General features: G+C 46.1%; 1 protein-coding gene across 9 annotated transcripts in view; it reads left to right on the top strand.

The window, feature by feature from the left end:
• IMPDH1 (inosine monophosphate dehydrogenase 1) overlaps nt 1–16,493 on the top strand; it is a 526,992-nt gene that overhangs the window by 380,849 nt on the left and 129,650 nt on the right. For all 9 annotated transcript variants that reach the window (XM_086918881.1, XM_086918878.1, XM_086918879.1 and 6 more), the window contains one exon: nt 8,808–8,898. In XM_086918881.1, coding sequence (XP_086775007.1) covers nt 8,808–8,898 — 91 coding nt within the window. The remainder of the gene's footprint in view (nt 1–8,807; nt 8,899–16,493) is intronic.

Consider the following 16,493-nt stretch of genomic DNA (forward strand, 5'->3'; position numbering starts at 1 on the left):
ACTGGAGCTAGAGGCATAAACACAAGCATTCTCTTGTGTAAACCCGCATGGCTCCGTGTCTCAGGGTTTAAAACAGAATTCCTGCAAGCAGTCTTTAATCTTCCTTTTGACAAAGAGCACCTTTTTAGTAAACACGGCCATGTAAAAAATTAAAAGGGACCCATAGATGTTGCCTGCCAAATTCCCACCTATCGTGGGTCCTTTCTTTGCTCCACTTCACTTCAAACAGGGCACCAGATCTGCATCTAGGGACCCCTCGGGGTCCTCGTATACAGGGACGGACTGGGAACAGAAACCGGATGTGGCAAACTCCTCAGTCGGCCCCCCTGGGGTGAGTTCAGCCGAGCAGTTTGCAAGGGCTGGTTTCGGCCGATTTTGTTACGGGGGCCAATATTGCGGACTCCATGTAACCAAAATGCCCCCCCCCCTCCCCCCCCCCCCCCCAAGGGGGCCCACAACCAGCCCCCAACCCTAGCGGTCTACCTGGGAAACACCCGGTGCCCGCGATGGCTGGGCCAGTCCGGCCCTGCTCATATAAAAACCAAAATTGCAAAAAACACAGATGATGGACAGAATGCAGAACAATGTCTTACATTCACCCCAGTACAAAGATCTGGGCCTAAATCCATCGTTTTTTTGCACTCCACACCACCCTAGGTCAGACACTGGTTATATGCAAATCAGCCTTGACCCTGTGCCTCATGGGAACAGTCCAGCCCGAACTACCAAGCCATGTCTTTCCTAGACCGGAATCAAGCATCCAAGGACCGGTTTCTGGCCATCAGCCTTCTTCAGCCTGGATAGCTTGACTCCAGTGATGTGGAGAGCCTGGGACTCGCGTCTGAGCATACCCAGCCCACTCGGGGTGAAAATTGCAAAAAACACAGATGATGGACAGAATGCAGAACAATGTCTTACATTCACCCCAGTACAAAGATCTGGGCAGTTCGGGCTGGACTGTTCCCTTGAGGCACAGGGTCAGACTGATTTGCATATAGCCATGTCTGAACTGGGGTGGCAGAGTGGGCTAAAGAACGTTGATGGATTCAACCCAGATCTTTTGACTGGGTGTGGGTGTTTGATTGATTCAGATGCTCCGTCCATCACCACCCCCTTTTGTACCACTTTTGGCCGCCGTAAGTGTGGCAGGGTATGCTCAGACGTGAGTCCCTTGCTCACTTTGCCACTGGATTCAAGCAAGCCGGGCTGAAGACTGCTGGAATGCCAGAAACCGGTCCTCGGAAGCTTGTTTCCGGTCCAGGGAAGACCTGGCTTGGCAGTTCGGGCTGGACTGTTCCCTTGAGGCACAGGGTCAGACTGATTTGCATATAGCCATGTCTGAACTGGGGTGGCAGAGTGGGCTAAAGAACGGTGATGGATTCAACCCAGATCTTTTGACTGGGTGTGAGTGTTTGATTCAGATGCTCCGTCCATCACCACCCCCTTTTGTACCACTTTTGGCCGCCATAAGTGTGGCAGGGTATGCTCAGACGTGAGTCCCTTGCTCACTTTGCCTCTGGATTCAAGCAAACCGGGCTGAAGACGGCTAGAATGCCAGAAACCGGTCCTCGGAAGCTTGTTTCCGGTCCAGGGAAGACATGGCTTGGCAGTTCGGGCTGGACTGTTCCCTTGAGGCACAGGGTCAGACTGATTTGCATATAGCCATGTCTGAACTGGGGTGGCAGAGTGGGCTTAAGAACGGTGATGGATTCAACCCAGATCTTTTGACTGGGTGTGAGTGTTTGATTGATTCAGATGCTCCGTCCATCACCACCCCCTTTTGTACCGCATATAAAAACCAAGGCCAGCCATTAACCTCTAGAGGATTCTGCTGGGGCACATATAGGGGAAATAATTTCATATGCTGCAGATAATGAAATGCTACCCTTACCGCAGCTACTACCTCCAAACAGTGACTTCCTCAATATTCCCCCTGATCATCGAGCATCTGTCTAGACGTCAACAAAACTTCTTCCCAGAATGGCAATACATTTACGACAGATCAATGGGTGTTGGACATTACGCAACATGTTTACTGTCTGGAGCTATTCACAACTCCAAATATTCCACCCCGCAAGCACAAACTTTCCATACAGCATCAAGCACTGCTCAAACAAGATATAATAGTTCTCTTACTCAAAGGAGCCATAGAGCCATTCCAATCAACATCAAGAAACTGAGTATATTCACTATATTTTCTCATTTCCAAAACGGACTTCCCACTGCGACCCATCCTCTACTTTAGGTCCCTAAATCACTACATCCCAACAGAACACTTCCACATGGTCACCCTTCAGGAAGTAATACCATTGCTACAAAAAGGCGATTTCATGTCCACAGTAGACCTAAAAGATGCCTACTTTCATATAACCATACATCTGGCTCACCACAAATACCTACAGTTTGTCTTCCAGGAACAGCTGTATTGATTCAAAGTGCTTCCCTTCAGTCGCCACCGCCCCACGGGTATTCACAAAATGCTTGCAGTGGTAACGGCACATCTGCATCTTTGCAGCACATCTGCACCGGCAAAACATTCACTCACTTCCTTACTTGGACGATTGGCTTATAAAAACCAACGGCTCCCCCGTTTGCAACCAATATACACAAAAAACACTCACTGTACTGCATTGTCTAGGATTTACCATAAACGTGCAAAGATCGTACCTCAAACCGTTACAGATTCAACTGTATTTAGGAGCCATACTTAATGTGCAATTGAGGTTAGCATACCTAATACAGCCAGAATACAAAACATTAAAACACTAGCCCAACATTTTCAAACCGGGCTACTAATCAGTCTGGACAGTCCTGCTAGTTTTAGGCCTGATGGCATCCTGCATCGCGGTAGTCCCATATGCCTGTCTACATATGAGACTGCTGCAGGAATGTCTCACATCAATGGACACACATGGTCAACTACATGATCTAGTGTTGATAGACAGCCACACACATCACTCTGCCGTGGCAAAACTCAAAATCCTGTCCAAGTGGTAGCTGTTTTTAGACTCTGTTCCCTCTGCCTTTCTTACAGCGGATGCTTCCCTGACTGGTTGGGGGAGGCCTCACCTTCAAGATTTTAAGATTCAAGGTATATGGGATCCCAAAAACCAAGGTCTCCATATCTATTACCTAGACCTACAAGCTGTTCAACTATCATTGAAAGCATTCCTAACTGACCTAATAAACAAGGTTGTCCTGGTCCAGACAGACCACCATGTACTATCTTCAGAAACTGGGAGGGACTCATTCTCTACAATTATCTTGCCTAGCCCATACCATCTGGCACTTTGATTTACATCACAACCTTCATCTCCTAGCAGAACACGTACCAGGGACAAGCAATCAAGTTGCAGACTTCCTCAGCCGGATGCAGCAACAAGTCTTTCAAAGGGAATTCCACCCTCAAAGTCCTCCTACCATACTTTCACAAGTGGGGTTTTCCCAAATAGACCTGTATGCAACACCACAAAAAGGCCAACTTCACGCCCAGGTTCCCACAACCACTATCCAAGAGAAATGCTCTATGAATGAACTATTCCAGGATATTTGCCTACGCTTTTCCACTACTTCCATTTATGGTCAGAAAGCTCAGGCAAATCACCCTCTCCCTAATAATAGCTCCAACCTGGGCTCGTCAACCATTGTTCACCACACTATAGGAACTCTCACAAGTTCCCCACAAGAAACTTTCCCCCAACTTAGTCCTTCTCACACACAACCATGACTAAATCAGACATCCTAATCCCAAGGAAATGAACCTTGACATATGGCTCCTGAAGTCATAGAATTTGGGCATCTAACCCTTCCACAGCAGCGTCTGGATAGTCTTAAAGAAGCTCGTAGGCCTACAACTAGTAAATGCTACGCTGCCAAATTGAAACGATTTGTCCTTTACTGCCAGCGCCAAAAACGTAACTATTATATGAGCCAATACAAACTGTCATAGGTTATCTCCTGCATTTTACAAACTGATGGCTGGCCTGCACTTCAATACACTTACATCTTGCAGCCATTGCAGCCTGTCTACAAACCCGACAACATGTATCTTTATTTAAAATACCAGTCATTAAAGCGTTTATGGACAGACTTGAGGGTAATTCCCCATACACTTGCACCAGCTTGGAATCTCGAGGCTCATTGGGACACAATTTGATCCACTACATTCCTGCCAACTCCAATACTTGGCATTTAAAAAAGCTACTTTTCAAGATATCTCTTCACTCCGATGCATCCGTGAGCTCCAGGCACTAACGTTAGATGAACCATTCTTTCAACTTCACAGGAACAAAGTAGTGCTCAGAACAAACAAAGTTCCTTCCTAAAGTAGTTTCCGCTTTCCATATTAACCAATCAATTGAATTGCCTGTCTTTCTGCTACCTGAAACCGTTGCGGAGAGAGCTCTTCATACTCTAGATGTTTAAAGAGCTTTAACTTACTATATTGACAGAACAAAAACATTTAGAAAAACCAATTAATTGGTTGCTTTCTCACCTCTCCACACTGGAAACCCAATTTCAAAACTTGGGATTTCAAGATGGATCGTCAAATGCATTTAAATGTGTTATGCTAAAGCTAAAAGACATTTACCTGTTCCTCCTAGGGCTGACTCAACTGGAAAAATAGGGGCCTCTATGGCATTCCTAGGGAATATACCCATTGCTGACATTTACAAAGCAGCAACATGGTCCACATCACACACTTTCGCAAAACATTTCTGTGTGGATGTATTAGCACGTCAACAATCTATTGTTGGACAAGCAGTGCTATGTACTCTTTTTCAAACTACTGCAACCCCCACAAGCTAGCTACCGCTTTTGGAGAAGGACTGCTTTACAGTCTATGCTAAGCATGTGTATTTACAGCTACAAAAGCCTTCAACAAAATGTTACTTGTCCTGTAAGCATCTGTTCTTGGCAGGTAGTGCTGTTGATTCACATGCTCCCGCCATCCTCTGGACATTTGTGTAGGTCTCCTTACTTTTATATTTACCATAATTCACATTGCATGCATGGACATCACATTACTGACACTTAATCTAACTCAATTCTCACCCGCCTGCGGCAAAACAATCTAACCATGGAGTTGATGCCTATGCTCAGTATCATCAAAAGAAGGCATCTCACTTTTTGGTATGTCATACAAAGAGCCAGCTTCCTACAATGAGTGCTGGTGCCAGGGTTGGACTGAACGAGTGCTGCACACCACTTAAGTTACCTGCCTGATTTGGACAGGCAAAAAGTCCTAAAAAGAAGTGGGGGCACTTACCAAGTTGGGCAGTGTGCTAGTGACCTCAGTGCATGACTTCCCAACGCATGACATTGCACATGGTATCACAGAATGGGAACTCACAAGAAATGACATCATATGAAGTGACATCCAATATTAAGACTTCACACATGCTTATCAGGTACATTTAAGCTCATGGAGATGTAACAAATGAGAATTAGCGTTGGTTGTGCCAAAGAAGTGACACAACCCCAATGCAAAATCTGGGCCTCAAATAAAATATATATATATATATATATATATATATATATATATATATTTTTTTTTTTTTTTTTAACTCTGCCTCAATGAAATTGGCAACAAGGAGAAGCAAAGTAGTAGATATGTTGTGCTTAGTTGATTGGAAAGTCTGCATTTTGAAATATTTTTCTGGGTTAAGGCATCTTCTGCAAAGGTGCCCAGTAAATCTCTGGGAATAATCCGAATGGTGAGGACTCTGGAGGTTAACACATTTGTTGGAGGGATCTGTGTTTGTGTAGTCCCAAATTTGATTCAAAGTAGTATAGAAAGTTAACGCGCCTCCTTCAAACCACATAAAGTCACATGAGAGATTTTTGTTTTATGTAGCTAGGGAAGTGAGTTACTGCTTTTAACACAGATCCTTTTGTTACTTACAGTTCATAAAATGAAATCCTTCTAATATAGCACAATGAGTTATGACATGAGACTCCTACACCTTGTATCCCTCACTGCCGCATATAACATCTTGTACATTGATTTACACACTTACATGATTTATTGTGTTACGTAAAATGCTCTGACACCCTGCATTGGGATGAGTAGTGCTATACAAGAAACAAAATAGCTCTATTTAAATGGTTATTTGTGTAAATAATGGGATAGACCACACATCTGACATTTTTACAGTGCATGCACGTATGTATACACCGGGATTGAGCAAAGTCAAAAGGATCTCTTTAGTTGGTCTGAAGAAAAGTCATTGTGAAGTTCCAAGCCGCTTCTACTCAGAATACTCCATGAAAAGGAGGCCTGATGGCCTCTCGACTTTGGCCTTTATCTTTGCCTCAGGCGGGGGCGGATAGACCTCACAGGGCGTTTTAGGGTCGGTGCCTCCTAACCACCTAAGATCGTGGCGTTATTTGTGCAAGTGCTGCATGCTTACAGCCATCAATTGCAGCCGCAGCAGTTTCTACAACAAAGGACACATGTCCAGCCCGTTTCCTTTTTTTTCCCGGTTCAAACAGGTAAAACTATTGTCTTTTCCATGAGTCTTATTAGATCACTTTAGGTTTAACCATAGAAACCTTGTTCAGGTGAGAACGGCCCGGCGTTGACCTTTGGTTTAATATACGCAGGTCATCACGTACCTTATTGGGTGCTTGCCATCTCCTCTATTAGAGTACACGTGCCACCCCAGCTGCCGACATTTGCCAAGAGGCCCAGGATTTGATCTGTTGCAATACTAAATGTCTTAAGGCGAACGGCACAATAGCGTCCTACCTCATATGCTTAAAACGTCTTTAAACAAAGCACTTGAGTGCTCTGTAGATCGTGTTGCTTCCGGCAATACTGAGTTTGCAGCTTTTCATCTGTCAGTCACATGCATGCTGCCCAGGCAGCCTATGAAGTAAAGATGCTGGGAGACAATGTACTGATTGCATAAGGCGGACGCTTCATAAAACATTCCGAAGAATGGTTTGACTAAAAGCCTTAGATTGCTTCCTGTCCGCGTCATCAGACTCTGCCTCCTAGCGTTCCGATTGTCATTACAGACTGGTGTAAGTAATTTAACTATTCGGGATTGAACCACTAGATGGCAGAAGAATACAAACTATGCCATCTGATGATTCGTTACAAATATGGTTGGTTTCTAACATGCTCGTATGCACTGGTTTGGGAAGTGTGTCGTAAGGCGCCGTGTTCACCCGTTACGTGCCCTCTTGGCACCTACATGTTGAAGTAGGACTAATCTAGACTCGCCAATAAACCGCGTAAACAGTAAACGAGTTTGCTAAGAATGACAGGAAACTTGATGCAGCGGTTTCCCGTGTGTTTCATCCGGCTGCTCTCCCACCCTGTGGTAAATGATTCGGCGACACACGTCTGTATGTCTAGAAACGATTCCATTGCTCCCGAGACCGGAGATCTTCTTAATGAAGCTAAAGACTGGCTGAGCGAAGTACAGCGTACTCAACACCCTTCGAAACCTCGAGCTACTATTACACCTGCTGCCAATGCTCCTAGTTTCCTCGCTACCTGGAAGTGGCTAAACTAGAAACGATGTCTAGATATGGAACATAAGGCTTTTTAACATCTTAAACGTTGTAGGTGTCGCCGATATCTAAAGAACTGAGATTGGAACTTTTGATTGATAAACCACTTGAATGTTTCAAGTATGAAGATTATGATTATTTTGAAGCTACTTCCCTTAGCAGGAATGTCTGCCTGTTGAAATAGTTTACCTCTTGTGTAGCCTTCATGCCCCCCTGCTTTCTTAAAGAATAGCAAGGAGGAATACGAATATGGTGGCTGTCGTGTATTTCAGCTGCTGAAGTTCGGGAGAAGTGCGCGGAGCTACCTTTGAGGGGGGAAAAGTTGTATGATTCTGGAATTGCATGAGGTTGGCCATTAACTGCGAAGTGTTTTAAGTGGAATTTCCCGGTGGATACTGATGAGGGAGACATTGGTTACAAATTATTTACCCACAATTTTCTGAAGTCCTTTCTCAGAACTGTTTTACAGTTAAGATTTGATGACGTTTCTCATCTGTATTGTTCTCAATTCTGTTCACTCTCATGCTTCGTACCCAGCCTTTGCTTTTGTGATCGCCTACCTGCAAGTTTTTTTTTAAATTATATAAATCTTCTTCTGACACTGCTTGATATTGACCACCCATTTGATTGGGGCTTAGTGTGTCTACTCTTTTTCTTCAAACTTTATTAAAGCCGAAGTTCTGGTTCACTTGCAAGAGATTTCTGTTTACCCTTTGGTCAGGCTTCCCCATTTTTTTTCTTTTAGAAGGCGCGATAATATTCGCTTGCGACACTTTTTATTGATGTCCACCATGTTTGTTTGTCTGTCTACTGGATTTAATTAAAGCAGTGCAAGATGCATTTATTTCCTTTTTAGAGATCCACTCCGGGTGCAGCTTGTTGAGTTTCAGAGGTCTGGTCCTTTATGTAGTAAAGTGTTTGTTCTGATAAATAGTCTACATTTTAGGTGACTTTCCTAAGCTTTACAACTTGTGTTTTTTTTTTGTTTTTTTTTTGCTACCTTGGAGGCATTGTGCTTAGTAAAAAAAAAAAAGAGGGGTGAAGGGTACATTGTCTTTTTTTTTTTTCCTGTAGTACGTGTCGGCACGATGGGCATTTGGCTGTACACTGGTGATGCAGTATGCCATTTGTGGAGGTTGGGTGGTAGAAATGGTAACAAAAAAAGTTAATGATCTCTATGCTCAATCTCAGTATTAAGTTGTCAGTCAATAACTCCTCATCTCTACATTGTTAAACTTGATTTATTTTTCATTCTAACTTTCATATTTTTGCCATTTTTTCAGGACTCATCTCAGGGAAATTCAGTGTATCAGATTAACATGATCCATTACATCAAACAGAAATACCCTGAGCTACAGGTGGTTGGTGGGAATGGTGAGTGTCTGGGGAATCTACTTCCACCAACAGTCTTTGATATCATTGTGCGTTTCTTGCATTTGCTTTGGGTAGAAAATAACTTAAATTGGCAATAAAAAACAGTATTTTGTGTAACAAACCATGTTTCACTTTGTAGTTCACATCTTATATAAAGATATGAATTAGTCTAACCAGAGCTGGGTATTGGACACTGAAAGTGTGCGTGTCTGTGTAAGAGTCCGCCTGTCTGTTTACTTCTCACATGGGCAGGCCCCTGGTGGTTAGTGGGGAAGCTTCCTGTGGAATTTGTAATGGTATCTGAAATGTAAGCGGTCTTAGCAAAGTGTGCTGATAGGACTAGAAGATTCTTTCACACCCTAGGACAAGCTGCTGCAATTGGCATATTTCATTAATTTACATTTTTATAGAAAGTGTTTGACATGCTTGCAAGTAACAATGATATAAAAGAACATGCTTAAAGTTAGTGATCTATTTGTGCATGCTATTATCCTTATTTCAAAATTTATGATCAAGCATGTGAAACAGGAGCCACTCAATGAAAGGTACTCCCAATGATGCTCCATAAGCTGTCCTAAACGTAGCCTTCTCTAAAATTATTTTGATGTGAAAAGTAAAGTATACTTTCAATGTTGGTGTGTAATGGAAGGGAGTGGGCTGTTGCATATGCAGATTTATTGTGTTCAGTGTAGTACATTCAGAGTATTACCTAGATATGCAGGGGTTGCTTAACTGCACACATTTTTATTTTTGAGTGTTCTGGATCCAAGTAGTTTTGTTGTTGGGAGGGGCTATAAATATTGAAGGATAACTGCCTTTACTACGCAATTATAATAACGTAATGCCTTACCACACATGTTTTTACCACACGCATATGCCTTTAGGCTTTACCACGCATGCCTTTGCAACAAAATGGTAAGCATATATAAGGCAAGTGTGTGTGTGTGTGTGTGTGTGTGTGTGTGCATCAGATTAAAGTAAGGATGTTTTTTGGGTGGGTGTGGGATCAGGTTGGTAAGGGTGATTTTAGGGTTTAAGGGTGGCTGAGGGAATTGGGCGGTAAGGGTGTTTTTAGCGTTTAAGTCTGGGTAATGGAATTGGGTGGAGAGGGGGTTCTTTTTAGGGTTTAGGGATGGGTGAGGGAATTGGTTGTTAAACTTGTTTTTAAGGATAGGTAAGGGTATAGAGTGGTAAAGGCATATCCTTTAACATGCATATGTACCTCAGATATCGCAAACTAAGGGTGTTTTGAGGGTTTAGGTGTGGGTGTAGGTAAGGGTGATTTTAGGGATCTGATAGACTTCTAGCTGCAGATTCCTTACCTTTGAATTTCCCAGGCGTCCGGCTAGATCCGTAAACTTTTGCAGAGCATACCCCTTGCGCATGACATTGGGTGTCTCCATTCAGCTCACCGTGACGTCTGAGTTGGTTGACGTTGCAGTGCCTATGTAGGCATCACCCAGGTGCACAGATGTCCGTTATATTCTTTGTGCACCAGTTAAGTACCGATCCGAGAAGAGATTCCCCCCTGCTGCTTTTTGGCAGGATTTCTGTTCACTTTTGTCGAAATTTGGGATTTTTCCCGACTTTGTGTGCAAGGGAATTGAGTAGTAAGGGTCTTTTTTAGGGCTTAGGAGTGGGAAATTGAATTGGGGGGTGAGGGAGATCTTGGGGTTAAGGGGTGGCTGAAACTTGGGTGGTGAGGGTGTTTTAGGGTTTAGGGATGAGTGAGGAAACAGGGTGGTAGGGTTGTTATTAGGGGTGGGTAAGGGAATAGAGTATTACCGTTGTTTTTAGGCTTTAGGCAAGGGTAAGGATATAGGGTGCTAAGGGTGTTTTTAGGACTAAGGGATGGGTGAGGAAGTGGGTTGGTAAGTGTGTTTTTAGGGCTTAGGGATGGGTAAGAGTAGAGGGTGGTAAAGGTGTTTTTAGGGGTGGCTAATAAATGGGGTGGTAAGGGTGTTTTTTAGGGTTTATGGATGGGTAAGGAAATTGGGTTCCTCAATAAAAAAAATATATATATATATCTATATTTCTGATAGATACATCTGCCGTGTGGATTCCTCACCTTGTGAATATCCCCTTGCGTCAGCAACATTCGGAAATTCTTTTTGTAGCTTCGCGCCGACGTGGATCCGGACGTCACAGAGGCACGGCTCCGCTCGCGACTCCGCTGACGTCACCGACGCCAATAACAGGCCCACGCCGGCGTGATGACATCAGTTCCCTTTTTTCCGCGTCGTCGCTAACGGTTTTCAGGGATCGTACTGTAGCTTTACAGTAACTTTGTTACTATTATCCTGTTATTCTGTTTATCTTTATATTCTTCGAAATGTCGTCGAAGAAAACTGGTTTTAAGGCTTGCGGCGAATGTGGCAAGACTATGTCTATCACCGATCCTCATGAATGCTGTGTTTGGTGTTTAAGTTCCGACCATGACGTCGAGGACTGTCCTTGCTGCAAGAAGATTACTCCGAAGGCGCTAAGAGAAAAAGAGACGAAACTCCTTGTGGCAAAACTTAAAAATAAGAAAGTTAAGAAGTCTCGAACTCGTCGGTCGAGATCGAGGTCACGCTCTGAGTCGTCTTCGGCTCACGCTTCGAAGTCTTCGAGGAAGAAACATAAAAAGAGGAGCCATGAGTCACGTCATCACTCCGGAAAGGACTCTAGTTCGAGACCGAAGTCCCAGGTCAAACTTCTGAGTAAGGAAGTGGAGGTTTCGGAGTCGGAACATAACTCTGTTGGTGAGGCTTCACATCCGGATTCACCCGAATCTCAGAAGCAGGTCCATTCTCCAGTTCCATCCAATCCTTCTGGTCAGGAGGATGAAGGTGAGGAGCAGGGGGCTGGTGAAGTCGAGGTTCCGGTGCCTGCGGGTTCGTCGACCCCGGTTCCTGGACTCTGTGAAGAGGTCGACGTCGTTTCGACTCCACCTCCTCAGGAACGACCCAGAGAGCCATATCCTGAATTTCCAGCTCCAGGTCAGGATCCTTCTCAGTTCCTGAACGCCATGTTTGGTGTCTATTCTAGGGCAATGTTCCCGTCTGGTGCACCTGTTGGTCCCACGGGTCCTATGGCATTCAACTTGGGTGTTCCCCAGGCTTACGCCCCTGCGCCCTTCATGTCTTTTATGCCGGCTATACCACCGCATTGGCATTTTCCGACATCACCGGTGTCGTCGACGCCGAAGCGCACGACGCCGACTCCGTCGACGCCAGTCTCCTCGACGCCGATGCCTACGACTCCGAGGCAGGATTGTGTCCAACCTCGTATTGAGAAGCCTCGTCCGACTTCGGGTTCGACGCCGGCACCGACCCAGTCTGAGTCGATTCCGAACCCTTTGGCTTCTGCTGTGAAGGAAAGATCTCGGAGAAAGGCCCAGAGACTTCTGGAAGAGGAAAGGTATCAATATTCAGATACTGAAGAAGGGGAGTTACAGGATTCTGAAGATCCTTTTGAAGACTTGTGTGAGGCCAGTGGGCTTGAACTGTCGCCTGAGTGGGAATTGGCTTCAGTGTCAAATGTACCATCGAAGGATGTGGTGCCTTATCACACCGTTATAAAAAAAGCAGCGAGTCTATTGACTATTACTCTGCCCACTGCTGATTATAAACCTAATATTTTGACTGAAGTACTTCATTCACCCTCGTCAGTTATTGAACCTATGTTACCCTTCAACGAGGCCTTGTCTGAGCCCATCTATGAGGTTTGGAAGAAACCGTTATCTGCTCCTGCAGTTTCAAGAACAGTGGCGAGGAGATACAGAGCTGCACCTGAGGACCCTGCGTTTTTATCAACTCATCCCTTGCCTGAGAGTTTGGTGGTGCAAGCAGCCTGCTCAAAGAAATCTGCTGGTGCATTTCCACAGGTTCCTGGGGATAAAGAATCCAGAAAGCAAGATCAGAGTGCCAAGAAGGTTTTCTCATCAGCCAGTATGGCGTTAAAGTCAACCAACGCAACGTGTCTGATGGGAAGGTATATCCATGCCTTGATGGATTCTGTCAAGCAGCTGATTCCGAAAATTCCTGAGGATGACAGGAAGGATTTTCAGGAAGTGATATCAGACACTCAAGCAGCTGCGAGACAGGTGATTCAGAGTGGTCTGGACACTGCTGAATCGGTGGCAAGGGTCATGGGTTCCTCCGTGGCCACTAGGAGGGCTGCCTGGCTTAAAACATCGGAGTTCTCTGCAGACGTCCAGTCTGTTTTGATGGACTTGCCTTTTGATGGCTCAGGATTGTTTGGCAAGAAGGCTGATGCTGCCTTGGAACGTTTTAAGGACAGTAGGGCCACTGCAAAATCTTTGGGTCTTCAGTCCAGAGGTACTACTGGTAGACGCTTCAGAGGGTTTGGAAGATCTTCCTTTCGTTCTTACAGACCATCCCAGCAGCAGCCTCAACAGCAGCAAAATACGCTGTACAAGTCATACAGGGGCAGGCAAAGATCCCGCCCTAGAGGTCGTCAAACTTCCTCCTCCTCCTCCTCCTCCTCTCCTTCCCAACCCCCGGCCAACGCAGCAAAGCAGCCCTAGATCCGCCATTCCGGATCATGTGGGCCCAGTAGGGGGTCGGCTTACTCATTTTCTACAAGATTGGGAATTAATAACATCGGATCTGTGGGTTCTCAATCTTGTAGAGAATGGGTATGCACTTCCTTTCCAGGATTTCCCTCCCAATTACCCTCCTTGCCAGGGTTATTGTTAGGAGGACCACCTGCTTCTCCTGCCGGAAGAAGTCCTGGCTCTGTTCCGAAGAGGTGCGATAGAGGTGGTTCCAGAGCAGGAAAGGGGTCAGGGGTGCTACTCCCGGTATTTCCTGATCCCCAAGAAAGATGGCAGGCTTCGGCCAATCCTGGATCTCAGGATCTTGAACCTTTACCTCAAACAGGAAAAGTTCAAGATGCTCACTCTTGCACAGGTTCTTCAAGCGCTGCTGGAAGAGGACTGGATGGTGTCGATCGACTTGCAGGATGCGTATTTTCATATTCCCATCTTAAAGTCGCACAGAAAGTATCTCCGTTTTACGGTTGGGTCACACTACCAGTTTGTGGTCCTTCCGTTTGGTCTTACTACTGCGCCTCGAGTCTTCACCAAGGTGATGGCAGTGGTGGCAGCTCATCTCAGGAGAACGGGGATTCATGTGTTTCCGTATCTAGACGACTGGCTGATCAAAGCGGAGTCGCCGGAGAAGGTGCTCCATCATCTGCAAGTGACAACTCAGTTGTTGCACAGGTTGGGTTTTTCGATAAATGTACCCAAGTCTCACCTGGTTCCCTCACAGCGCAACCTGTTCATAGGCACGGTACTGGACACTACTGTGTGTCGTGCATTCCCTCCCCCTCAAAGGATTCGCGACATACAGGAGATGATTCCTTTGTTTTACAATGGAGCGGTCGTTCCAGTCCTGAAGGTCCTTCGCCTTCTCGGTCTGATGGCTTCATGCATTCTGTTGGTCAACCATGCACGCTGGCATATGAGGGCGCTCCAGTGGTGCCTCCGCAGGCAGTGGTATCAGCACAACGGAGATATCAGGGAGTCGGTGAAGATCTCCGGAGAAACTGCAGCGGATCTGTCTTGGTGGAGCGTGGAAGGCAATCTGTCTCAAGGGAAGCCTTTTCCGATTCCTCCATCTGTTGCCACAGTAATATCGGATGCGTCCACTCTCGGGTGGGGTGCTCATCTGGGGGACCTGGAGGTCAAAGGTCTTTGGTCTCCAGAGGAAAGGTTGCTTCATATCAACCTTCTAGAGTTGCGGGGGATACGTCTGGCGCTCAAGGCCTTCCTCCCTTCCCTTCGCGGTCAGTCTGTTCAGGTCCTGACAGACAACACTACCGCGATGTGGTACATCAACAAGCAGGGAGGAGTAGGGTCGCAGTGTCTCTGCAGAGAGGCTCTGCGTCTCTGGTCCTGGGTTCAGGACCATCAGATTTGTCTGATGGCAAATCATCTGGCCGGGGTTCAGAACGTTTGTGCAGACAGTCTCAGTCGGCAGTTCTCTGCCGATCACGAGTGGAGGCTCCATCCAGAGGTAGTTCACGACATCTTTCGGATGTGGGGGACTCCTCGGGTGGACCTGTTCGCCACTCACGAGAATGCTCACTGCCTGTCATTCTGCAGTCTCCAGTATCCGATGCAAGGAGCCTTGGGGGACGCGTTTCAGTTGAGTTGGAGCTCGCAACTCCTTTACGCGTTTCCTCCCATACCCTTGATTCCTCGGGTTCTGAGGAAAATTCGCCAAGACCGGGCCCGAGTCATATTGATTGCCCCGGATTGGCCAAGAAGGGTGTGGTACTCAGACCTTCTCCACCTCTCCTCTCACCCGCTGCTCCGTCTCCCTCTCAGGGCAGATCTCCTCTCAGATGGAGGGGCAGGTTCTACACCCCCACCTCCAGACATTACACCTTCATGCCTGGAGATTGAACGGGGCAACCTGATTTCTTTTTCTCTCCCTCACGATGTGGTGGATGTCCTTTTATCAGCCAGGCGTGACTCCACTAAGTCCATCTATTCTTATAGGTGGTCTAAGTTTGTTGTTTGGTGCAGGGAGAAGTCCATAGACCCTTTGAGGGCCCATTTATCTGATGTTCTCCAGTTTGCCCTTTCTCTGGCACAACAGGGGCTTGCTGTTGCCACGGTGAAGGGTTATCTGTCAGCGCTGTCGGGGTTTATCTGTTTGCCTGACCAGCCTTCTCTGTTTAAATCTCCTATAGTTTTGAGGTTTTTGAAGGGCCTCACTAATAAGTTCCCTCCTATCCCTTTTATTGTGCCTCAGTGGGATTTGAATTTAGTTTTGACATTTTTAATGGGTGCTCCTTTTGAGCCTCTTCACAAATGTCCAATGAGGCTCCTGACTTTCAAAACAGTTTTCCTCGTTGCAATAACCTCGGCAAGGAGGGTAAGTGAGCTTCAAGCTCTTAGTTCCAAGCCCCCATTCCTGTCCATTCATGCTGATCGAATGGTTCTTAGGACCAGGGCTGCTTTTCTGCCAAAGGTGGTAACTCCTTTCCACCTTGGTCAATCTGTTACCCTCCCTACCTTTTATCCTCCCCCACGCCCTTCCAAGGAGGAGGAGAGATTGCACCGTCTTGACCCCAAGAGGGCGGTGTCTTTTTACTTGGACAGGACTAAAGACTGTCGCTTGGATGACCAGCTCTTTATTGGCTTTGCTGGCTGTAAGAAAGGAAGAGCGGTCCATAAGAGGACTTTGTCGAGATGGATCGTCCTCTGCATTAAGATCTGCTACTCTTTGGCCTATAAGGAACCACCAGAGGGTATAAGGGCTCATTCTACTAGAGCGAAGTCTTCGACCTCTGCATTGGCTAGAGGTGTGCCTGTAGAGGATATTTGTAGAGCGGCAACTTGGTCTTCCCTCCACACTTTCGCGAAGCATTACTGCTTGGATTCCGAAGTGAGGAGGGACGGCCATTTCGCGCTCTGTCCTCCAAGATTTCTTGGTATAGCAGAGTGGACACCCTCCTCCGGGAGTGGGGACTGCTGTGGGACTCTAGTCACAAGGTGAGGAATCCACACGGCAGATGTATCTATCAGAAGAACAAGTTACTTACCTTCGGTAACGCTTTTTCTGGTAGATACAATA

Source organism: Lissotriton vulgaris, chromosome 1_1, assembly GCF_964263255.1.
Source record: "Lissotriton vulgaris chromosome 1_1, aLisVul1.2, whole genome shotgun sequence".
In the NCBI taxonomy this organism is placed as follows: Eukaryota; Metazoa; Chordata; class Amphibia; order Caudata; family Salamandridae; genus Lissotriton; species Lissotriton vulgaris.